This window comes from Ischnura elegans, chromosome 5 (assembly GCF_921293095.1).
Source record: "Ischnura elegans chromosome 5, ioIscEleg1.1, whole genome shotgun sequence".
Classification (NCBI taxonomy): Eukaryota; Metazoa; Arthropoda; class Insecta; order Odonata; family Coenagrionidae; genus Ischnura; species Ischnura elegans.
In genome coordinates this window covers 45,464,611-45,490,826 of record NC_060250.1, presented here as the reverse complement: position 1 = coordinate 45,490,826, position 26,216 = coordinate 45,464,611, and the positions used below count along the sequence as shown (strand labels likewise).

General features: G+C 40.6%; 1 protein-coding gene across 2 annotated transcripts in view; it reads right to left on the bottom strand.

The window, feature by feature from the left end:
- Window positions 1-1,392: 1,392 nt before the first annotated feature.
- Window positions 1,393-26,216, bottom strand: part of LOC124158802 — a 52,134-nt gene continuing 27,310 nt past the window's right edge. Inside the window, exons 2-4 of one of the 2 annotated variants that reach the window (XM_046534123.1) lie at window positions 22,904-23,413; window positions 16,408-16,629; window positions 1,393-3,854 (exon numbers count right to left, since the gene is read on the bottom strand). In XM_046534123.1, the coding sequence (XP_046390079.1) occupies window positions 3,662-3,854; window positions 16,408-16,629; window positions 22,904-23,413 (925 nt within the window). In that variant the 3' untranslated portion in view covers window positions 1,393-3,661. Of the gene's footprint in view, window positions 3,855-16,407; window positions 16,630-17,187; window positions 17,452-22,903; window positions 23,414-26,216 lie in introns of both variants that reach the window. The other variant, XM_046534122.1, reaches the window with a different exon arrangement.

The following is a 26,216-nucleotide window of genomic DNA, read 5'->3' as shown; positions in this document are numbered from 1 at the left end:
TTGACAAGTATGGAAAGGACAATGGCCAGATATCAGATGAAAACTTGCTGGGAACGCAAACGCTGTTAGAAGTGAAACATTTTTTGTTAGCAAGGAAGCCGAATTGCCAACGATGGACGAAGCAAGAAAGAAATAGTCAGTAGAATAGCGCAGGTGAAGAGGGCTTTCTACAAAAGAAGAAATTTCTTACAGCTGAGAATACAATTATGGAAGTAAGAAAACAATTCATCAGATGCTACATATAGAGCCTATTTCTCTATGGAAGCGAGGCTTGGACGTTGAAAACGGCAAAGAAATCAAGAGTAGAAACATTCGAAATGTGGTGCTACCGAAGAATGATGAAGATAAAATGGATCGGCCGAGTAAGTAATCAGGAAGTGCTCATAAGAGTGGGAGAAAAGAGAAGTCTTCCTTCACATCCTTCCTTAGCTGCATTTTTCTGTTGTTGAGATTTTGGTCCTACGTAAGGTTTTACCGAATCGATAAAGCCCTTACGTAGCCTTATTTATGTATAATAAACGTTATACTTCTCCTTTATTTCCTATAGCAACCCACCAAAATATTGGTCGTTTGTCCTCCATATACTTCTCTATGTTCACCGTATATTCACCAATAATTTTTATTCCTCCATTTCGTTTCTAAAACTTAATCGTACATTTAATCGCTGCTTCATTCTCCTATTCCGAATGCCTTACGATTTTAATGGTGGGCATATCTTGCGCCCCTAGTGTCTAGGTTTTTTGGCTTTGTTCGAATGTGCTGTGATGGGGACAGGACGAGGTTATGAGTAGAATACTGGAAGTGGTAGGTCCCATGTAATCAGTAATACTTGCTTGTGGGAGGTGCAAGGTTTCGTTGAGTTCAGTTAATCGTTTTCTGTTGGCATTCCGTTCGGACTGAATCAAAAACAAACGATGATATGAACATCATTCATTCCTCATTGTCAAGTTTTCGAGCTAGACTACCTGTGTAAATTATTATGAATTTAGTGCGTGTATATATGTTATTTGCTTGACTTTCCCAACAGCTGCTTCTAATTATCTGCCAGTCATCCTATCAGAAATTGGCGAAAAGATTTATGAAATTCCACCCATGACCGAGTTATAACATCTATTTGTCTTTGAAAGTACCTAATCCAAGAAGTTAACATTGACTACTTGGGATATGAACAACAGTTAACCACCATTATCCTTTGTGTTATGCAATGAAACTTCCCCGAGGGAAAAATATCGATCGTAATCTGAATTTTAATGAATTGCATATGATATACGCGTAATTTAACTATTCTTCAGTGTAATTCTTTAGTGTAATTCAGGAGAAATTTGTTCACATATTTAAGTCCTTGGAAATTGGAAAGGGGAGGGATTGTCATTTTGTAAATGATGCATGGAGTTATTTTTACACATTAATTTATTTTTTGGAATTATTGCCTTCCATATATACATCTCAAAACATGAATACATATCTAAATATAACCAACAAGCATACATTTCGACCGTCCATTCAATAAATTCAGAGTAGCTATCATTCAAATTATCGTTTTAAAACAATACATCCAACAAAACAACGCACATCCATTCATTCGTATTTACAAACATGAATATACGAAATTGGAAATGCGAGGATTCAAACAAATTAAGTTACATAGTTCATTCTCTCATTAAATAGCAAAACAGTCTTATGGGTGATGGTAAAACAATTATAATTACAAATAAGTACGTTGAAACATAATTAGTCTTTGTGATGAAAAAATTAACAGCGAAAAAATTAACCTGGCGTGTTTATATTTTCCAAAAATATTGCTTTCAGTCACCAGCATTGGAACTTCCAGCAAAGGAACATAGGAAAATTAATTTACGGAGTGAGCGTCCATGGTAGTCTCCAAAAGGCGATCACCGTAGATTGGACTACCAAGTAAATTTTTGCGTCAATGAAATGGACCTCTTAGAGGATATAATCATGACATTATGTGTAAGAAGGTACATATGTACTAATTGGTTCATAGGAATGTCGAGATAGGCAACAGAGAGCTAAGCAAAGCCATCATTCCCAATAACGTATAAATATTTATGATCACAAACTGCGAACTATTTGTTAAAATTTACAGCAAGTGGCTCCATTTCTATTACAAAATTGTCAACTTTTAGTCGAATTTGAACCGTTTTTTGAAAATACCGTAATTCTATCTCAGAACACGAGCGGAAATAAAATCAATTGATTGCATAAAAAACTTAACGACATGTAAATTTTATGGGGAGAATGCGAATTGCAGGATTAAACATTGCTACTAAAAAGTTCTCATTTCAGTCTCTATTTCTTGGAACTGTGATATATTGAGGTACTACATGAATTTTCTTTGAAATGCGGAATTACGACGCTTACTTAGAGAAAAGAACAACTCCCAAATTTATTTTGTACGTAATCATAGTGATATGTTTACAAAACTATTATCAAATGGGGACTCGTAAATAAATAATGCATTTCTGAAGCTATAACATTGCTTACTTATAAGCGTAACGCCACTTTCAATTGATATGAAAATGATATTTCACTACCTTTTTGCCATAAAAACATATTTTGATTCGCCAACTTGATTGCCCTCTGTTACAACGTTGTGGAATGTTGTACTTTCTGTTCATTTCTCTCTTCAACAAACCTGCTAAAATGCTTAATGGCTAGAGAGTATTTCAATTCTTTGGTCATTCGTTCTTAGGCGAGTTCATTCTCTTGCATAGTATGGTCCACAAGAGCAATACCAGAGCGTAATATCCCTCGAAAGTTTAGCTCATCGCGATCTTTGAACTTAAGCGCGACTATGAGAAAGAGACACTCTGGCAAATAATTAATTCGGCTACACAGCAATAGCAAAATCTCGAGGGAATTCCGAGATTCCCCCGAGAAGACCTTAGGTGTTATTCGTGGGAAAGTCTTCTCCAATTCTTGAACGGCTTCGTAGTTCATTCATTTGTTGAAAAGGCAGTGACTACGCAGCAGCGCGCACATGTCTGTTCACATCAGAGAAGACGAGATGAATATCAACGTTATGTCTCGCGGTAAGGCGAGGAAGAAGCCGAGTGTAGGTAATATCGGAGTGATGTGCGAACGTTCAAGAGATCAAATAATTTACCCAAAGTGGTACATTGAGGGAACCTCTGCCTCTTGGTCTTCAAACTGACCTTTGCGGCGAGGTCGGTGATTCCCTCGCGGATAACACTCCGTGGCCGTTGCCCAAAGCAACACACTACACATTTGAGTGGACTCGACAGCGTCTCTCGCTGTACATTAATACATTATGTCTTTTTCAGGGGATTGACTAGGGGATGGATGACCAAATATAGTTCAGTTGTTCGTACAAAATGGTCTATGAGAGATTATTCAGGAGTTCGCGAGAATAACACTACAGTTGGTCTACTGAGCGGTTGCACCCGCCTAAAAAATTGCTGTGTCGTTTGAATAGCGTTACTTTTTTCAAACGCAAAAGAATTCAATGGAATTACGTTCCTCAAGCGATCCAACAAGTCTCCCTATCTCCTCCGGCCGCGAGGACGTCTCTTTCGCGATCCTCATACCCTCCACTGGTCAACTAGGATGGCTTGAGGGGGTTAAGTGGTCCGCGGCGGTGGTTATAAGCATGTAGAGATGCTTCTTGGGCATGAGGCGCTCAGTACGGAAGGTTGTCCCTCAGGTAGGCCTGTTTGCGGATGACCTTCTTTGTGCACTTCCCCCACCAGGATCTCCGGACGCACACCTTCTCCGGCTTGAGTAGGAAACATTTCGTCTGCACCACGTTGAAGAACAGACGGCCCACAAGGTTAGCTGTGCCTGTCCCTGCCATCTTCAGACACGTCCGAAATCTGGAGAAGAGACAAAAGGGAAAAATGAGACATTTTTTGCAGTCGATTTTTCGATGAATACATAGGCAACCAGTTGGCTTGCCAGATAGTTGACATTCGTAAATTAATTTGTATTCTATCGAAATATTTACTTGAGGTTTTCTATAGTTTTAATTAGGTGCATTATAAATGAGAGATTTGAAAGAAGAAATGCAAAGTGCATTTGGCTCAATGTAAAAAAAGTATATTTCATTTATTTAGTATACAAATCAAAATAAGGTGCAAGAATGATCATTGGTATTCAAGTGGAGGAATGAAACACTTTATTGCGTCCATCAGACTTATTTTTTCAGCTTTGAATTCCGAATTATGCTTACGAAAGAAAAACAGTATGACCTCATTGGCAAACACACAAGCAAGAACAGTTATGCAATCAATTCCAATATTCTTCAAATTTAAGGGTGCTTAAGGAATTGAATCACCTTATGTTTTACCTTGATAATGACATAATATTGTCGAAACAATGCTCGGCAGTATCAGTGAACTTTCTCGGCAATTTTCATTTTCTTTTTCATGGTAATCAAAGTAAACCCGCATACATTACACAGCGGTATTAACCTTACTTCGGATGGATGTTCAGAGCGTTGCTTCGTTGCGACAGAAAAAGGCGCTACCCCTGAGAGACGCGGGCGGTTGGGGGCGGGCGTCCCAAGGAGACGGGCAGCAATCGTGGGCGTGGCTTTTCGCGATCGGCGAAGGTGGAATCCGCGAGTGGAGCGGGTCGTGGGGGGCGGACCTTTTCGCGTCGGCGTGTTTTAATGCATTCTGCGAGGCAGGGTGGAAAAGCTGCGGCGGTGGCGATTGGCGGGAAGGATGTCGAGAAGGCGGAGGGTGCGACATGCATGGTATACGTCGGAATTGAAGGGAAAATAAGGGAATTCCGGGCATATGGAGTGAAGGGCGGATTCGAAACTGGTCGGGTGGGGAGAAAGTGCGAGAATGTGAGAAAATTGTATCTCTTGTGTGAGAGAGAGGGAAAGGAAGGAAATGCAGGATTTATAGGGCTTTTGTTTCGATTTCAACGGGAGAGGATTTACTTACAGTCTGAGTAAAGAAATTTGCTTTTGTTGGAAGGGGATTGAGTCCCAAGGAAAGATCCGCAGGAGTGTTGTAAAAAGGCGAGGGCAACAGCTGAGAATTGGTAATATTTAACGGGTGGTGGAACTTTATCCAGATGCTGAGAAGAGTGTCACACTGGTGGAAATAGGGCTCTTGAGGGGGGTAGGTTAGTGTGAAAGATTATGAAGGCTCGTGAGTGAAATATATATCATGAAGGATAAACTATGCGAAACAGAATAGTCGCAGCAACCTTATCATTTCATCGTGTTGAATTATTTACCGCATGTATTGCAGTGAATTCTGGTCAAAAGAATGTAAACGTATAAACTTGAAGGCATGTGCAAAATCAGAAAAGAATGAAAAGTATGTCGATGAAAGTTTGGAATAGTGTGGTACCGTCCGTAGGCTCCAATCCCCCTTTTTTTCTTTCTTCTCATAATTCAATGTTTATCAACAAAAAATATAGATAATTCTAGTTGGTCCCTCATTCAAATATCACGGAGCACTCTAATGTAAGGAAGTGACCAGTTTGGCAGTGCTAAGATTTCATCTTGGCTGACGAGCAGGTATGCTTTCACGCGAGGGGCGACAACAGTTATTCTTGGCCTCAAGAAGTACCGTCTGTATTGGGGTAGAGGCTAATCAGGTGAATCTGGGACTCCACCGAAGACGCTCTGGTATAAATATTATACTCTCCGTATGTTAGCGTAGTGAGGGATTGCTCATTCACCAGATCATCTGATTATGAATCAAAAACTCAATTGGTTTGACTTATTTAAAGATTACTAAATTCTAGATTGTATTCACAGAAGACTTTCTTGTATTACTACAATTAACTATTTTTTCTGTTCATCATCGATGCTAAGAAAAATTAATCTATTGCTTATTCAATGTCAAAGAAATATTATTACTTATGCAGCCCAATGTCAAGTGACGACTTTTAATGTGACATCACGGAATAAGCCTCTGAAAAGATTTATGTGTCGCTAAACTTTCAAGAGATCAACACCTTATTTAATGTAAACACACGTCAGTGCTACATGCCCTAGTGCCGCTGATATAATGTTCTTTGATTCAAGAAATAGTGACACAGCGTCAATGATCACCTTTAATACGAGTCCACGGGAAAAGCAAAAAACAAAAATACACATAGTTCATCGAATTTACGTCGTTCTTTTAAAGTTCTCCTCTCTTCGTTATGGTTTCGGAAATCGATTTCTCCACCTCTCCCGCTAACCCCCTCGGAGTACCTTTATTGCTAATAGAATAATAGGGAAATTAAGATTGAAATGTGCCACGTGCAGCCGGATCAGAATCCGCGAGGCGAGTGGGGGAGGGGCCCAGGGAATTGGGGTGGGAAGTGAGGATAAAGGGGAAAAAGGAAGGGTTTGGAAATGTTTGAGCTGTGGGATGGGATGTGGGCGGCAGGATAAAGGTAGGGAAGATGGAGGGAGAAAGTGCAGAAGCGATGGAAGGGGGATATCGATGGAAGGGTTGAGGGATGACGAGCAGCGGATGGCGATTTTTGAAGTCTGGGAGAGGGGAGGATTCGGAATAAAAGGCGCGAAATGGAGTAAAAACCTGGCGCGCGAACAATTTCGGAAGGGAAGAATCTGCTGCTATGCGAGAAGGAATCGTGAAAGAGAGAAGAAAGGGATGAATAATGCTCAAGTTGAGGGATGGTGTGCGAAAAGAAATAGGGACGAAGGGAGTTGAGAGACGCATCGTCGATGTGTAGCTGACTGTGTAAGCATGTAATATTTACAGACGAAAATGGGAGCATCTGATGAAGTTTCAGCGAATTGTGGCTCTCCGTAGTGGAGTTTATTCTTTTTCATTTGTTCTCCAGCAGCGGTGGGATATACAAATTTATATTTATGCGCGCTCTTTCAATAGTGGTTCTTTTATTCAAACCTTGCCGACTCCTAGCTAAAATCCTTGTGATGAAACTCAGTGAGAACTGTCTTGAAAACATCAGTGGGACCAATGGACGAAACAGCTGAGATACTTTACGATTAAAAATACACTTGATTGTGAGTTAAATTATTTTATTGTTAGTGGACTTTACTCTCATCGTTTGCAAATGCAGGGAGTTTCTTTACAGAAAAATGGTGCCCTCTTAAGATACTTGATTGTCGCATCTAGACTTGGCAAAGAGAGTATTGCTTTCAGCACGGTCTATATATACGTAGGCGTTAATAAAATAAGTTAGCAGCGAGATACATAGAGTCACGCTGTGAGTCAGCGGTACCAAGAAAAATATCATCTTTCGAATGGATGCAGCTATAAAAAAGAATAGGAGGGAGAAGTACCGGAAACCAAATGCAATAAAAACGGTGGCAAAAATGAAGAGAACGGGAAGGGAGAAAGATACCAAATGCACACCCGTTGAAACGTAAGAAAACTCATAAAAATCTTGTCTCATCGGGCTTCCCCAACGGGAGAGCACTTATTACGCGGTTTAAACCTTGAACGGGATTATGTTGGGCAGGGTATGGGTAACCAGTAGGATGACGCCCAACGGGAAGGGGTCGCTGGAGGAAATGAAAAAGATGCAGAACTGTAAAAGGGTGCGATAAGGAGCGGAGGATCGTGCTGTGATGGGGGAAGGGAGCGAGGGAAGGGTACAGGGTCTCGGTGGGGTGTGTGAGAGGGGAGAGAGAGAAAAAGGGTTTTATTGCCACTCGGGATGGATTGAGTATGAGGTCGGTAATGGCATCTGGGAGTGACGCTAACTCGAGCTGGAGCTAAGCCCATAAATAGACGTGTGTCAGCTTCGGCATCTTTGCCTTTTCTATTCCAAGTTCCAAACGTTTTTATTTATTTTTATTTTTCATTTTAGCCTCTATCAAATGGTTACCGCGCCCACCGCTCTTCTCGAAAGTTGTTCTCCCACGTGACAACCAGGGCTAGATATCATCCTCCGCGAGATATACAAACGTCCATTATCCATCCGCTAATTGTTTTCCTTCTCGATTGCGTAGCTCGCTCGCTCTCCCAAGGTCTCTCTCTCACGAAAATCCCTTCCACGAGACGCTCGTCAACGATACCGCGATTCTAATTTGTGAAAGCACTGCTCAAATTGGATAGGGATCCATTCGCGGACGAAATATTAATGCGCGCGGCATTCGTCTAACCTTGTCTGAATGAGAAGGACGCAGAAAATTAATTTTCAATCGCGAGTGTAACTTTGCTAGAACTCATCTAGTTATATGGTTGCTTTCTGCTGCCATTAGGCCTCTACTATGGAAAATAATTGTTCCATCTTGCAGTGTTCACTCTGAGTAAGTCACTTCACTATGCCTTCGATAAAGTTCTCGGTATGATTAGTTTTTGCTTCCCCTCAACTTTGAATTAATTAAACATTAACGAATGAAATAGGGAAATGTAGAATGCTCCCTTGCGATTTACCCTTTTTATGAAAACTGTTGCAGCTGATTGTTCCAGCTAATTATGTTCTTTTAACAAAACGAAGGGTAGTATTGAAAGAAAAGGGAGTTATTTGCAGTAAATCCGCTTTCTCGGCTAAAGAATAAGAAATAACGGGATTCTTGAAGTCGATATGATTCTATCTTTATTTTAGTATTCTACTTCAGAAGTTAAGTTCATGCAATGGACCACTACGTGTGTTAATATGTATAATTTTGTGATGAATTTAATGAAAGAAAAATGTTTCATTTTTTGTACTCCGGTTACGATCGAATGAAATATCGTGAAGTTCATTAACTTCTCAATATCATGGACCAGAATCCCTTGAACGAAGCACCCGTGCACCTGGAAGTTCTCTTTTGTCATAGGCTCCGAATAGAAGGTCCGAGATAGCGGTGAAAGGTCCGAGTCTATTTTACGAGAGTTATAACAGTTCGATCTCACACGGGTTCGTATGCGCGATATAATTTTCTCGACCATATCCTTTTCTTGCCAACACTGCCTCCGACCATTCCGTAAGCCTCACAAATCATTTTCTTCCTTTAAAAATAAGGCATATTCTTTCCAAATGCCTTCTCAGCTAGTTCCACTTAATTCGCTAGTTATGAAGCCCCACGAATCCTCCATATTCTCATCCCTTTGTTCCAAATTCACCCTTCTGACTCCCGCTCATTGCTTTCAATAAAACAAATCGGCCGAAAGAGGAATGCGATTTTACAGGACTTATTGCTGGATCATCATCTCCATTCTCTCCCAAATGACGTCTCGACCGTACGTTCGTTCTGTTAGGGCGGTGGTGGGGTCAGAAAAATGCACATCGCGACCGCAGTCGAAAAAAATCGCGTCTCATTCCCGCGACCTCCCGATCTTCGGTGTCTCCATTACCAACCGCTCCGGAACCCTCCAATGGAGCGTGCTGTAATAAATGAAGCGCTATGGGATTTTTGGGGGAAATCACTTGGTCGTCTGTGTTTCGGTCATCTGTGTTTAAGGTGCTGGCGTGGAAACAGTGGCGGAGATTTAGGGCCGGACCCTCTTCTCCCTTCCCCAGAAGAGAAGAGGATACGCAGGAGACTGGGGGCAGTTGGGGACGGGCTCGGAGGCGGAAGTGTGCGCTCAGCGTTTTGTCTTGCAAGTACTCCCCATCCCTCAAAACCTTATCTCTACATTTCCCCCCTCTTCTATACCATACGAGCTTCGCAGACCTCTCCCAGAACCTGGCTAACACACGAGCAAGACATCATATATTATATAATCCCATCGGTCCCTCTTCATGGACCTCGCAGTAGCCACCAGCTAGTCGACCGTCATCGTCCCCTCATCAAGGGAATAGGGTAGGTGGAATTATTGGTTAACCTTTAAGTATACCTACTCGGTATTGTGCGCATTTATGCCTTCAAGAAAATACAGAGAAAAAATTAATAATGACGTAAGTGTGGAGAGTTTACATCAAATTTCCGACATCTACATGTCCGAATGAGAAATTTGATTCAATAATAAGTGGGACAATGTAGGTATGATTTCGAGTTCGAGGTTCATCCGAAGCTATGCCAAAAGAATAATTGACGAGTGATTTTACATCCGGGGAATAGTTTTCCTAAATTGAAGTGTCTCATAAACCTAATCACTAACGTATTATAGCGAAAGCACCGTCTAGGTCATTGTGAATCATTCCTATGCAATAGTGATGTATATCAGGGAACCGCAGGTCGAACACTTATAAGTAATTGCAAGTTATGAGAAGTTATAATATCTTCCCATTTTCCTAGGCATAAAGTTTTCATTTCATGGTCGAACTACTACCTTAATGTCCATTAGTGATCCGAAAGTGTTTAAGCATTCGCTACTCGTTGAAATGTTCGTACTTTCATCCATATTGACGGATTCTAGGCTCGTATTATCCTTTGAAGATATATTATCTAGATATTTATACTCTTAAATTCGCGGCCATAATATTTATCTGTACGCTCTCCACACTAATTCAGTGTCCATTATATATCGATAGGTTTCTCTCTCTCGTCTATTACAACATGATTTACGTCTTTCTTTAATTACTGGAAGACCAGACCCTATCTTACAAAGAGTTAACGGAAGTCGATTATCCTTATCAAGTGAAAAAGGTCCCTCAGAAACTTGGCAATAGGAGCCGTAACTCCTTTTCTCGGGTGACAGTTTGGCAAGATACACCGCAATGAGAAAGGGGAACCAAAATAGTGCCAAATTTAAATAAACGCTGAAAGGGGATTTTAACTCACGGTATCCCTGAATGCTATCTAGAGTCATGGCCGATAAAATGGCTAGAAAAATTACTTCCGCGAAAATTTAAATTCCATGTATTAGTGATTCCTACTTTTACCCAAATTCGTAGACAGAATGACAGTTTTTAATCAAACATTGGTTTAGACATCGGTTTGATTAACCGTTTGACATTGGAGATCATTCTGCTGACTGCAGCACGCGTCATTTTTCTTTATTCAAATTGAGCTGAAATGAATAATTGAAGATTTTAAGTATAAACCTAGATATTTCTAAATTATTTTAGACCATATGATTTCATTATTGGAATTCTTTTTTAACCACGCGCTTTATATTTGGATATTCTTCCGAGATTTTTTTCTCGCCGCCTCTCAGGTTAGCGTGGCGATCTGGTGGTATTTCTCCGCGCAGACGAACGGGGCGAACTATTTGCGATAACCGTATTTAAATTTCTTCCCAGGAGAAAATTTCGGGCGCCGCCGGTCCATGGAAATGAGACATCGTGGAGGGGATGTTGGTCATGGTGAGGGACGCGGGCTAAAAGTGAAACCGACGGAAGAGATTTGGGAAAACAGGGCGGAGGGAAATGGATAAAACAGTTATTGGACACTTTTATTCCCCTCAGCTCCTTGGCATCAAATTGCACGCCACCGTGATTCCGGCAAGGGACGCAGTCCCTTGGAGGGAGTGTGGGGAAGAAGAAGGAAGGAGAAATGAAAAAAAAAAGGAATGAGGATCGGTCGATGATGGGCAACACAGCGGTTAGCCACGCTTGATCGGGCATCGGTAGATATTTGCAGCATCTTCCTCCCGTCCAGAAAGTCCCCCTCGCGAGGAGCATGGTTTGGGAAGGTTGTACCCTGTTTAGGGGGAGCAGTTGTCGGGGTTTCTCGGCGTGGAGTGAGATTTCGTGTGGGCGGGCGAAGGGGTCTGAGGACGAAATAGATGTAGCGAGGAAAACAGGGAGACTGAAGGGAGTTTTGCAAGCAGATGCCTGCTTGGAGGGGAGGCCTAAATTCGGGAGTCTCGCCGGAACTCGCCGAGGGTGGGCCCGTTATGGGGAGTGCTGGGATGGTGGGTATTTGGAAGGGAGGAAGAGACAAGGGTGGTGAATGGGGAGGGTTTTCGCAGAAGGCTCGAAATGTTGAAGAGAGGGATGAAAACATTCGAAAGAATGGTCGGAGTGGAAAACATTTTCTCACTTTCACCGTCATAACCTTGAGCGGAAAACATTGTAAGCAATCTTCCTCGAATGAATGTACTCCGAGAACATGTGTCTGTAATAGTCGAATCTTTTTTGACCTTGCGTGACTAAAACGAAAAATTGATTTCGATTCTATCAACCCACTTTTCTACCTCTATTCCTATCGTGATGCGCGCTGGTATAAAAAAGCAAATTTGTTCCAGGAGAATGTTTACATTCACTAAAAATGGCATGACAAAACTCCATGTGTCCTAGAATCCCAAGGTTTAGATCAGCAAAGCAATGGTATAGTACGTGGTAATTATTTTTTCCCGAAATGCCATTTCTTCTGAAGACTAATATTTTGTCTGCTGGTAAAATATTAATATCATCGTAACCTTTTCGTCCAGCAGGATTACGTTTTACAGGAGAAAACAGGAACATGAAAGGAGAGCATGTTAGAGGAGAGTTTTAGGTGTGAAACCCATCCAAGCAGGCCTGTAATTCCCCGTGTATTACCGACCCTCATGATTTTAAAAATAACGAGGGTACTCCTTAATCCAATACTGAAGATAGGTATTTGCGTGCTTGACTTAACCATGAGTGAAAATCGGCGGGGCATGATGCCACAGCATGTAAGAGCGCCAAGTATTTCCCTTGTAACGCCTCTTATTCAAACTAAGCCTAAAAAAATATTTCTGTACGCATCATCCAAGACCTCAAACTGTTATTAAGTAGTTATTCTTCACAAAATGGGTGCATGGAGAAGCTAGAGAACAAAGAAGGAGAAGAGACCGAATTAGCCCATGCAAAGTCTCTGACATAACGATTACTATAGCTTTAGAGTAGCAGAGAGGATCTGTAATTGCTCTTGGTTATAAAATTGAAGAGGCTCCTATAGTATTTTCCCCTTGCTTTTAGCTGTTAATATTTGGATAGAGATAGCAGTTTCATAAATTTTCCCTCTGGTCGAAGTTTTTATATTCGACTGGAGGTGGTTTTAATAAATTGGTTGGAGATCAGGAAAGAACGAGATAAGTATCGGGGTGTGAAAGGATGAAGATAAATAGAACTTAATCAGAACAAAATGTAGATAACTCTAATATAAACTTGTTTGAGTCGAATGACTCTACGAAAGAAACACCAAACGAATTCGCTTGGAAAGATCATTTGACATAACATGGACCGGAAATCATAGAGAAAGAAATTTCAGTGTTCGATGAAAAAATGAATGAACTATCAATTAATTCCAATTATTTCATACGGAAATAAAATCCGTCACTGACGATATGAAGATTTTTGTTAAAGCGAAGGCTGTTTACCCTCCACATCATCTGTTGATGATGACGCCCTTATCTCCAGGTCAACCTTACTGGGCAGTGAGATCCTAATTGACATCAAGGGCGCAACCTCCCTACTTTAATAAACGCGACCTTGTTTCCCAATTCAAATGATGAGCTCTTCCTATTCGCTTCAATTATCTATCGATAATTCTCTGATTCATTAGAAGAATGTGACGAAGAAAAAAGTGTAAGAACAATCCACACATCAATATCTTACAATTCATCTTGTACCTATTGTATGATATTTGGAGAGCATTTTTTACTTGATTTTTTCAATATTTCTTTGTTATTTGTTTGTACTATCAATTATGTTGCGTGATAATTTGCCGATTCTGTTTAGATATCCGAAACTTCATTTCTGAAGCCTGCGTGTGGCTCGATTTAAAATTTTTTCAGCAATAATGTCCGGCCTAAATATTTTTATAAATAGTTTTCTGTGTTCTTGTGTTTTTCCCGCTATAAGAATATGATCCAGGGGAAAAGATTTTAGAAGTTATAGGTAATGTACCCAGCCGTGCATTACAATTATTATTAAATTTCGTTCCCGATTTTTTTCTCATCGGTCCAGTTACAGTTTCGAAGATGCGGAGTCAAAAGTAGTCGCAAACTCGCCTTTAATTAAAAATTTTCGGTTTACATAGTAACCACCAATTGAAACCATTTAAAAAGTAAACCAATGACAAATCGTTGGTATTGATGAGGGGTAAGCATCTGAGCTCTCGTATTTGTGTCCTTTTTTCATGGTTTTCCAATCTCTGAAGAGTATTGGAATGATCAAAAACCTCCTTTTTGCGTCGGGAATGGTAAAATAAATGTTACATGGTTGATGAAATATTCGGAGGTTGATGCATCCAGAACTATTGTAGAACTTTTAGCTCTAGGGCCCAAAATTCCCAGACACACACTCCCATGACTTTTCCTACCGTGTTGGTTGATGAAAGCGTAATCTTTTGCTAGCCGTTAAAAAGTATGAATATATTTCTACTCTCATACTTTCGCTTACTCTTGAAGTGGAAGGTGATTACACTCAATATGCTCTCGTCGCCGTGAGAGTTCGAGAAACTTGTGCGAAAGCCATGCTATGGACGCTCAGGTGTCCACCTGGGAGATTTGTTCACTCCAGTGGAGTCGCGTCTGCGGAGGAGAAGGTGACGGAAACAAGCAAAGGACGCGGAACTGGAAGAATGGGTAAGGTTGCGAAACGAAAGAATTGTGAGAAGGATAACGCGTAGGGGGGACGCATGTGAAAGGATAAGAACGCATGAGGAAAGGATGAGAAATCGGAAGAAAGGAAATAAGCACTGGCGAGGGATACCTTGCGGGAGACAGCACGGGGAGCTGAGGAGGAATGAAGCCCCATCCACTACAACTTAACGTGGCGTGACTTATTACGAGACTGGCCAGTTACTGAAATATTCCTCCAATCGCAGTAAAATTTCGCATCAATTGTGAAATACGTCATTTTAGTCTCTTGATGGTTTCTCTGTAGACGAAACTCTCCCTTGTTACTTGTCGATAAAAAGAGAAATTGGATCTTTTCACAACTTATGGCATTGCCTAGTCAAGTGATGCCATTTTAATTTGTTGCGGGCCAACTGAGGATCCATCTTGAGCCTGAAACTCCAGAGTTACGAGCAAAAATCCTCACCTCGTTCGCAATAACTTTACTTGGCAATAACTAAAGAGTTGACAACTTGATACGATCATCTACTTGTTCAAAACAGTTTAAACCGGTTACTTTAAATACTTAATTTAAAAAAGCACAAATTTCTTTTAGTGTAATATAATGCAATATCTATCAGCAGTCATATGAACTAATGTAGATTCTTGTATGGTATGAGGCACGGAGTGGTGGAAGTTCTTATTTGTAGTTAAATGAAGCATTGCAATATTTCCACAGGATTTATTCGAAAACGACGCGTTTCGTTGCTGCAACAGAATCATCTAGGTACAATTGGATAAATACTGTGGAAATGTTGCAATTTTTCATTTAACTAATCTGGTAGATTCATTTATTCGATTCCAAAGGTTAATACACGGTCAGCTCTATTTGTTACTTTGACGTCTAAACGCTTTTAAGTCAAGTTACGGCAACTTAAGTTGCTGTGAACTAGTCCTTAGGGTTGTGGGGCGATGGCGGAGGAGGGGTAAAGACGACAATGGCATCATCCCAGTAGTTGTCTTCCTTCACGGAGAGGGATAGCTTCTCCCTTTAACCTTATCAATTTTCCTTCCGGTTCATGAAGCGGGGGATAAGGACAGGGTGGAGAGGGTTGGCGGCTGCGAAGGGTTCTGGAGGTTGGGGAGACACCCCAGACTGCTGGTGGGGAGGGGGGGAAGTCGGAGAATCGCTGCCGGAGTGGAGGATTGGGGAGAAGGGGTGGGCTGATAGAGTTATATGCGCTTTGGCAAGGGAGGGCATGGAATTGCAAGCGGTCGTTAGCACTTTTTTTGGAATTAATAACGTAGCCTTAGCCATATCTCTGGATTTTTTCCTCTCTCGATATCTCTCATTCATTTGCCTACGTAATTGTCGACAGCAATAAAACAGAGCATAAAGAGGTTTATGCGAGTAAGTTTAACGCACTTGGGTCTGAGAGTTGATTCGTTTTCGACGCAATACTCCCCAAACATTAATTATTTTTTTCTTCTCGATATGCATATTTAACTATCCTATTAGTAGATTCTGGTTCCATACGTGTTCCGAGTCCACTGTCGCTAACTCTGCGGATAACATGGGTGAATACATGATAATTGACGTCAAGTTTTCTTTCTTTAGAGCGAAAGTGGAAAATTTTCTATGTCCTCTTTCCGAATAATAAAACAATGAAGGGAATCTTATGACTTCCGGGTAGTTGGACTAAATGGCGAAAAAATATACCATTATAAATTTTCTTCTTTGCCACATTTTTCAAAAAGCATCTATAACAGTAAAACGTTGATACAGTGAAAATGAGTTTCTTCCTCGAAGTGATGCCTAATTTATTTGAACAATATACAGGTATATAATCCGAAGATTCAAGCGTGTTGGAGTGAAATTTTACCTCTCTCATAGAATGTACGAAAATAAAAACGGATGTAAGGGAAACTTACGATAGATTGGAAGAAATTGCGCTCTTCAACTCCTAATAGTTGCGTACAAAAATACTATCTCCTCCTTGACATCGTGATGCCTACCACCTGTGTTATGCAGATGCGAGAGCGATTTTTTTCCCACCCACCCGCAGCATGCCGTATCACTTACCTTTCATCGCATGCGCAATGCATGACGGTCGAAGCCCGCCAGTTGAACAACCCGTACTTGCTTTCCAGGGTGGGAATAAAGAATGGGCAGGCGTCGTGGTGCCGGCAGCAGCGGTCAGCCGAGCCGAAACCACCCAACTGGGCGTACTTCTCAGCCGTGCCGCCCTTGCCGCACCACTTGGTGCCGGGCACCCGCACCACGTCCAACACCTCCCTCCTCTTCCTAAAGAGTGCATGGGATGGAGTCCAGAGAGATGCACGAGCGACGCGTTTTACGGGCGGAAATGTTTGGGTTTGGAAAAGGAAGGAAAATAATGCACACTTTTAGTTGGGTCGAAAATTTTAAAAGAATCACTGCATCGCCGAGAAACACGGGTCTCTTTTGTGGCTGTGATGGAAGTTGGCCTGGTTGATGGCATAAATATGCTCTTGCATCGCGGTTTAATTGAAAATATACCAACCGTTATACCGATGCTAACATCATAGGGTATTATTTGATTTGTGTCCTATTTGAGGTATTAGATGAGAAGGAATGCGTAGCATAATATCCCTACCCTGTAGAATAATTTGTTTCCCATATAAGCCGGTGATAGGTGGTTATGTAAGTTCTCAAGTTTCTCCAAATATAGCGAGAAATGTCGATCGTAATAGGTGACTTTTTGGCCCTAGACGACCTACCTAATTACCGGAAGCTATCTCAAACCTTGAAATTTCCCTCTTCGTTTACCAAATCTGCAAGAAAAGAAAGGACAGTCACAAACATAATCGCAATGACACACACCTCTCGTCGCAACCGCAGTGGCTAATGGTGTACGGCCTCGTGTTGAGCAGTCCATGTCTCATCTGGAAGCCGGGAATAAGTGCAGGGCAGTGATCGTGGGACCTGCAGCAGCGGTCAGTCCAGCCATGGCCTCCGAGGTGCTTGTAGGTTGGTGCGGTTTGTCCGTTTCCGCACCAGTATGTGCCCGGGGCGATGAACATCTTCTCCTTGGGATACGTAGCCGTCTCCTGTAGCTGGGGCTTGCCATGGAATCCTCTTTTAGACCTGTAATTCGCGTTGTCCATCTACTGTTCACTTTCTCGTCATAATACTCATTTTACACTATTCCTCTTTGATATGGTGTCGAGGTCGAACACCGGTGTCATTAGCGAATCTTGATCGAATAATTTAATCACGTGAATAGTATGAGGACATACTGCCCTCGACTTTTAGCTCTTATTATTCTCACTTTCAGAAGTTCTCAGTTTTGAAATGGAATCTCAAAGAAAACAAAATGAATAATATATTTTTAAACCCCTTATTCATTTGCAATTCTCAATCTTATCATGGTTGAGCCCCCCCTGAGATGTTATTCAAGATTCTTTGGTTTTATCTGAGAGGATCAAAGATACGAATTTCTGATTTAAAGCTTTCTATGAAAGAATTTTTAGGCACAATATGATAAAATTTTATTTATAAAATAAGGATTAGTTTTTAATTAATTATTTTTTTAAATTAATTAAGCGCAATTAAATTGATTGTAGTGATATTTTATTTGCCGATAGCAATGCGTAAAATTTACTTCATGCATAAGCAAAATAATGAAGTTTTAAGAAGACGTATTAACGAAGTTAATCGTTCAGCATATATTTAAGGATATCACTCATCTACAAAATAATATTTAAATTAATGGTTTCATTTAAAGGCATTCGCAGCTTCATTAATGAATAACCATGCACACATGCGGGAAGCTCAAATATGCAACGTGAAAGTAAATAATTTTGCTTAGAAATTAAAGTGCTTACATTTTCATGTTTTGGAGCAGTAAATTTTCCAAGCATCATAAAGAGAAGCATAAACATACCATGCAGCAAAAACAAGACGAAGGAAGTATGCAAATCACAGATACAAACTTAAAACATATCAATAGACAATTACTAGAATATATCTGTCGTTATCTACTGTCATACATATATTGGATATTGATTCTTGTAACCTAGCTTTAATGGAATATTAAAACTGCTGACTTTCATAGATCCTAATGAGAGAAACTGGATAGGAAACGGACTTACGGCAGCAATTGACGAAGGATGATTAAATTAACAAAGACAGCGACAAGTAAAAGGCATAAAAAGGACAGCAAAGCAAACAAGAAATTGGAAGGAAAGGTTTGATTTTTATAGTTACAGATTTGGTTTGGAACATCAACATTAATCAATATTTCCTCATGGACAGTTTTTGTGCTAGATCTATATCTATTCATCTATTACAACACTGACAGAATCTATGGCGCTAAAATTTCTAAAGGTAGCTCTAAAAGCCCTAACTACTTTAATTGAAGCGAAAGATGAAATTAAATTTACATGATACAGTGCATTGCTGGTTATTAATCGCTCTTGAATCTTACTCTTTTTAGAATCGGCTTTTTAATTGAAATTAAATTTTTAAATTAAAAAAAACATATTTTAATTCATTTTGGCTTCACTTGAATGCAATATATTCGTCAAACCCTTACATTTGATGTAACTGATTCCATATATGCGTCATCATTCGTTGCGCAATATAAAAAAATAAAGAGATTGTTTTGCTGGAAGAAAAGATACCATGCCTGGCTCGTTTGGTTTTATAGGTTACATAAGTTTGAAGCGTTCGTACATACATTATGTTACAATTGTGCGTTAAAATCCATGTTTGCACTGAAAATAGGCGAAAGTTAGTTGGTTTTCAGCTGTTACAGCTAAATTTTTGCTGTAAATTGTTTTCATTGCGTGTTCATTATAATTAAATATATTCATTGAGAAGATTTAAGCCTAGCCTTGAATAATGGTATTATTTTTCAAAAAGATGAATACATTTACGATGAGTCCATAAACTTTTCCGCTTCTCTTCACACATGTCGTAAAATCGCGTTTTTCTTCTGTGATTGTTTATATTTTACGATATTATTGTGGGCTATTCCATATATTACAATCTAATGCTATATTTTCTTATTGTCAAGACTTCGGTGAGTCATTCCCAGTATGCTTTAATGTGCATCAAAGGAGTATCTCGTTATCAGATTCCATGTCGTCATGTATATGCAGGTTTGATTATACAGTTTTTCTTGGATTTGGAGAAATTGCCATCGTTGTTGTCTTCTCCTCCCGTGGTAACTTCCAGAATCTGTAGGAGTTTCGTGTTTCAAGTCTTTCTCTTTTTGTTTCTTGTATGCAACTTCCTTTTATTGGCAGGGTGAGGGACATTCTAAGGTTGTTTTTTTACGTAAACAAATGTATTTTAAAAAAAGAGGCAACTTCCACAACAGGTAAAACTGAGACCCGCGATTCACGTATAAAAGACATAATAAGTACATAAAATCACAAAATGAAACTCAAAAGATGTCACTTATTGCAATTTGAAGTAGGAATATTTTATTACAAAATCGTTCTCTGTGATGATTGAATTATTTAATCAGTAATTACGTAATGATTTGATTGTGATACGGGAATGTAAGAGTGAACTATGAATGTGATGGTGTTATGTGGTGTAATGATAATTATGTTAAATGATACTTATGTTGATTTTTAATTTAAACACTTATGAGAAGAAACGAACACCAATATCCCCACAAAATGATGATGAACCATGCATAATACCACCATGACTATGAACATAAAATACCAAAGAGACTGGAATACCTTCGGAATCCTTAGCCAGTAAGCGGAAAGAGAAACAGAACTACATATTCAAGTAGTCTACACCGAGGAGAACGAATAGTAATGTCCCCCCTAGCATACGTTTTCCTTCCGAATGTTTCGACATGGATAAGGCGTTCCACTAAGGAAAATGCCAAAAACAAGGAACAAAGCGATGAACTGTCGAACGAAATATTGGGTCTAGAACCCTACCTACGAATATGTGCGTAGGAACTAAGGATTTTTTTCCAGACTACATGAACAATCGCGAACTTTACCGCCCAAGACGTTTCGATGAAACTTCCGAATATTTTGTGCATCACCATATTCACGGACGTGGCCTCCCAAGACTCGAGTGTAAAGATTGACCCTATATGTGTCGAGAAAGAGAGGAGGCAAGCACGCTTTCAATTGCATGGGAGTACTTCACGGAAAATCGGCAAACCGATTTTAAAAAGTAACAATCTGTCGCCTAGTCGCCACTCGAGGCGTGAAGCTAGACAGGAGTCTTCGGCTGACCCGCGCCTGGAAAGAATGGATGACCGCCCCTTTTTATTCAACCCTCCAAAATTCTCTCCCCCTGCTGATTCCTGGATTTCTTTTAGGCTCATCCGAGACAGTCCCATGGAATACGTCGGAAGCAGGCGCGGGGACAGACTTGGCCCTTTTAATTTATAGCTTTCAGCGGTGGGAAGGCGTGGAGAAGAAGGGACATCTCTTCCCCCGGCTGAGACGAAGGTGGGGCAAATGGGAAAAGATTCTGGGCGAACACAGGCCCACCGCGAGCTCAGTGTGTGTGTGTATAAAACAACCGCCTTGAGTTTTTGGCTTCACTCCACTAAATGCTCGATCGAAAAAAGGCATTCTTGGTCCTTAAACCCTTGGCTTGTTTTTATTCTCCACCCTAAAGGAGGAAGCTGTACGACAGGTCTTTCGTCCGAGCTTTTCGAGTAGCGAAGAGGATAGTAAAAAAAATACTGCGACGAGTATGTAGGCAAGAACGTTCACTATAGAAAAAATGTCTTCTAGAAATTTATGAATTATTTAATTTTAAATAGCTGAAATCTAGTTCTACATCTCATCTGAGACATCTACCTACTTTTGAATCTCACTTGTACGAGAGAGAGTCATAATCAATTGTTTGTTTTCAGCAGCGGTCATCAGCCGCTTTGAGAGATTAAATATTTCGCTAATGTTTGGACATGCATTACGTAATCAGCCATCTTATGATGGGATAAATCACCACGGTCCTAATGTGGTCATTAGCGGTTCATGTTTGAAATGCTCTATAGTGAAAGCTGGCATTGACCAACTAAAAACTCAACGACTTAAATGCTTGCTGAATTCCGTTAAAGATACTTTTCCATCGCTGCAACGGCATTTCATCCCAATAAATAAGCCTTAAATAGTTTCTTATGGTCTAAAACTATGTTGATTTGTGCGACCAGAAGTAATCAGTGGCTATGGAATGTAAGGTGGGAATAAGTTTATAAGAATTGGGTAAGGATAGCTTCCTGTCCTTCAACCAGCACAATTAGTACAAATATTTATTGATTTGGAGAATATTGAACATGAAAGAGGATTGTGGAATCTGAGAAAATGGCTCAGTAAAGAGAATAAATGGGTTATTTTCATGATGAGGTTATTATTACCCGCAAAGTTCAAGCCAGTCTGAGAGTTGTATGGAAATTAAATAGAAAACGATTAATGAGCTTTATCGGTGTACCTTCTGAGGTCTATTTTTGCGATGCTTTTTGTTATGCGGTGGAATGAAGATCACCAGAGAGTTCCCTCCAGCGATGTGAAGACATGCACTTGTAGTTAACCGTGTCTTATGACGCAAATGTCGTAGAAATTGATAGAAAATTAAGAATAGTATGACATTGAATGCATGGATGCTGAATGGATGAGATGACAAGGGTTTTTAGGGGGTCCTATTATCCATAATGTTTACATAAAAATAGCTTACAATTAGTCCCGTAGTCGACGCAAAGAGAGAATAAAATTATACAAATAATGGTTACTTTCCACCCGAATATTTACAGTATCTTATATTTACAAGCGAAGGAACTACCTCCTCTTATCGAATGCTAATAGGTTGGCAGTGATATAAATGCAAATGATGTAAAAAAAGAATTTAAGGAAATGTAAGGTTCGTAAAAATGGTCGACTTTTCGATTGCATAAGGTGAGATGCGGCTGGCTTAACTCAATGACTACTCACCCACCTTACTTAAGCACTATAGCCTGAGGAAGATGGCTATGTTTCAGCCACAACCGGCTCAGTAGATCCCAAAAGTACTGACTCACAATATTATTCGTCACCAAGTTGAGCGACAAACACTAACTCGGTGTCATTATATCACTGCCATACCTAAACATCCACAAACCATGTCCACACATCACTTAACCCATGTTAAAGCACTGACTGGTGACCGCAGAACTTGCTAGAAATTGCACCTGTGAATTATATCGTGTGTTAGACAAGAGAGCCATAATGGATAGGCGAAGAATTCGAGGACATTTTTTTCGAGGAAACAAAGTTCTAGCTTGATCACCGAGGCTGATCAATCCAACACTTGGTTTCCGCTTGGAATTTCCCCAAGCTAGTCCCATCTCCACGCGGAAAACTGTGGAAACAGTATCTGGGTTATCATCATCATGGAGCGACCTTGTACCGCGGACAACTCCATTCCTGAGGTAGTGAGTTCTAACATGTTCTGCGACACTAGATTACACATGCAAATGTTAACAAATCCCAACACACAGTTCACCCAAGACGCGACAACAAAACCCTTCCAGAGAAGCCAAAGATGATGGAGATATAAAACTCCGTTTTCTCACCTGAGGAGCTCCCTCTCCGCCTCCTCCCTCTCCCATTCGGTCATGGCGGACCTCTTCTTGTGCATCACGGCCTTCATCTTGCGGTGGGCATTGCGGCACTGCCTCCTTAGCGCCGGGAAGTTGAGCCAGTCGAGATCGTGCGGAAGCCTAGGGTCTCGCTTCACGTGGTTGTCAGCCTTGTTGATGCGCCCGCCGTTCAGGTCCACGATGGTCACGTTGTAGTATGTCTTGTGCTTCTCGCCGGGCAGTGAAGCACCGTCGTCGAAGGCTTCAAAACCTTCGAAAGGCTCCTCCGTAGTAGTCGTCGATGAGTGCCACTCTGAGGCGTGTACGGATGCCTTGATTGCATCTTCCACCTCAGAACGGAAAGTGTTCAGGAACTTGTTTGCTATTTTGCGCTTCCTCACGTAGTCACAGTCCGCTAGGGTTTTGCCGTCTGCGCCGTATATCAACTGGATGAAGTGCGCGCCGTCCGTCACCTCGCGGTAGACTGGTCCAGTGCGCTTGCCCCTGAAAGAAAGACATTGAGATTGAGAGAATGCCGGCTATTTGGAATACCGTAGTGAGGGCTAGGGTTTTGGAATAGCATTGTAAATGTGTGAATACATTCATAATATATTTTTAATTGTTCACACTATGTACAGGCTATGTGTGGGGGAGTTCAATTACTGACTTAAATCAACCTCAAGGGAAAGGATTTCTCACTTCCCAAAGGCAATACGATGCTTGAGTTCTTTATTTAGATTTTTGCGAAGAGCCTCCAGAAAACTAATAAATAACTTAGTTTCCGTAGCTCTTTTCTAAAGGATTGGTACTAAGTATTTAATCATGTTCACTTTCACTTATCAAAACGTTGGAATGAAGACGGTGATTTGGATACCTGGCTTAAAATATTTCAGTTTATCACAAACCTTAATTGTTTCAGTGATTATTTTATAGATATGGACGTATAATATCCATTTTCAAATCTCTAAAAAGAGTTTCATTCGTTTGAGAACTGGTATTAAATATTTTTTTCTATGAAAGGGTTCTCACAAACTTTTAAAAAATTGCCACGTAGTACATGTATTCGTGTCTATATTTACAATGTCTCGCATATGCTTTTTCAAAGTGCTATGTCATTTAAATTCAAAACACCAATTAACTCTCAATCATTTCCTCAGGTGCTTCTATCGCACTCCCCATTTTTTGTTTGCAGGTGATTGTTTTTCATTGAAATGCAATTAGTCACGTGTTAGGTGTTTTTACGCTAAATATCCTAAATACTATACAGGGCTGATTTATGGGGATATTTGGGTGACTAAGCAACGCTTTCATTGTGCACACATAATTCGTTCTTCCTGTTCATTAAGTACATGTGTTGATGCGTAAACCAAATTCAAAGAATAGGTTTTTTTGAATCGACCGAAATTTTGTGCTCACGATAGTCCTCAGCCTGGACCCAATCACGATCCAAGCCTGGCAGAACACAAATTAGTCGGCCTACCGCTCTTGGGCCAACACTTCCTCCGCTGATTCTGTGGCCAAGTAAGTGGTATTGGATCCCGCGTACACATATTCAAGGGGTCAAAATCTTGGACAGTGGCTCTAGCGTCTTTTTCCTCCTCCTGCGAGGAATCGAAGCTTTGTCGCCCCTCTGCCAATCCTTCGCCCCCCCCCTCCCGCGACCACTATTCATGCACCCACTCGAGAATTCAAAGCCCTTCCTTTGTCTCTGCGCCCCCTGCATCCACCTCTTCAAATGTGGTCTCAGCTCACTTCCAAGGCCTCTTCATCCATCGCCTCCTTCTCCCTCGCGGTTCGCTCACAACGAGACCTCCCGAGTCATCCATACCCTGAACCACCGCATCCTTTTCCTCCTCTTCCTCCCCCCACTCCTGGCTTTTTAATCTTTTTCTCGCCCCCTGCCCTCCTAAATATCATTCTACCATGGAGAATTATGAAGGGGTTCTCATTGTTGGGGAGGGGACGGGTTTGGCACTCATCGTCGTAGGTCAATGAGACGAAGGCAGTGTGGCTCTGATTCGAAGGTAGTGGTTGAATTGAAAATTAAACCACTTGAATTGAACCTCATAAATGCTATCGCTCACATGAGCTGGATCTGCACATGAAATATCATCCATATTATTTACTTAAATTTTATTATTTCGTGTCGACAAACGGGTCGGATTTGACATTTTATTAATAAATATTTTTTCTAGTGGAATTCGCTATCATTTTTCATGGCAAGGTACAAGCCAATTATTCTCATGATTAGAACCTTTACGCTAAATAATATAAATACTCTATACAGTTGATATTCGGTATTTGGGTGACTATGCAAAGCTTTCATTGTTCACACATGTTTAGTTCTTCCCGTTCATTGAGTACATGTGCTGGTGAGTAAATCAAATTAAAAGTTCAATTAAAGGTACTATTTCCATTTTAGACCAGGGGTTTTATGGTAAGAATACAATATTCCTTATTAAAAAGTGGTATTAGTCTCAGAATAACATTATTTCTAAAAAAAAAACATAATTCCGATTCTTGGGTGTTGGCCGAATAATGTTTATTTCCAGAGTAGTTCTTTGGTAATCCTAACGGAGGACACATGAAATAGCAGTCGTTTGACAATATTAGTCTGAATTAGGGCAATGGCGCGCAGCTGCTATTCTTACAAGGCGATGGTAATCGGGGCAGGCGCATTGTGTTCCAATTCGGCGTCAGAGGCAGTCATTGACCCGCGTTGTTATTGTCGACGGAAGCTTTTCATCGCTCAACCCAACACTTGCTCGAGTCCATCAACCCATGCACTACTATTATTATTCGTTCTTCTAATTATATTGCGTACCAAATCCAATGTAGATGTTTCATGTGTTCATCTTCGAGGGGTACAGTACGTTTGTCTATGCTCAGATTAAATTCAGGGTCTATGATTTTCTGGCATGTGATGCACCCCAGTGACGTTATTTTTTTCCTTTTATATCCCAGACAAGTCAAATATATCTTCTGATTTTCCGGCGCATACCACCACGCTATCCAGGTTACTAATTTCCCATGGCAATCATACCGCGGCTCAAGGCAACAAATGTTAGAATCTTATCTTCTAATTGACCTTTACCACAGATAGCAATAGTTTTCCTTGTTTACTTCAAAAATTCGTAACAATTTCAGTGATAAATAATTAATTCTATGTTTGATGAATCCTTGTCTCAGATTCTTCATACCGACTTCCTAATTATGTGCTTATGTGAGAGGAGAGGAAGTTGTTTATGTAACTTTCAAGCCGCGGATCAACGTCTCATGAACGTATCCTCGCAGTGAAGGACGTCCT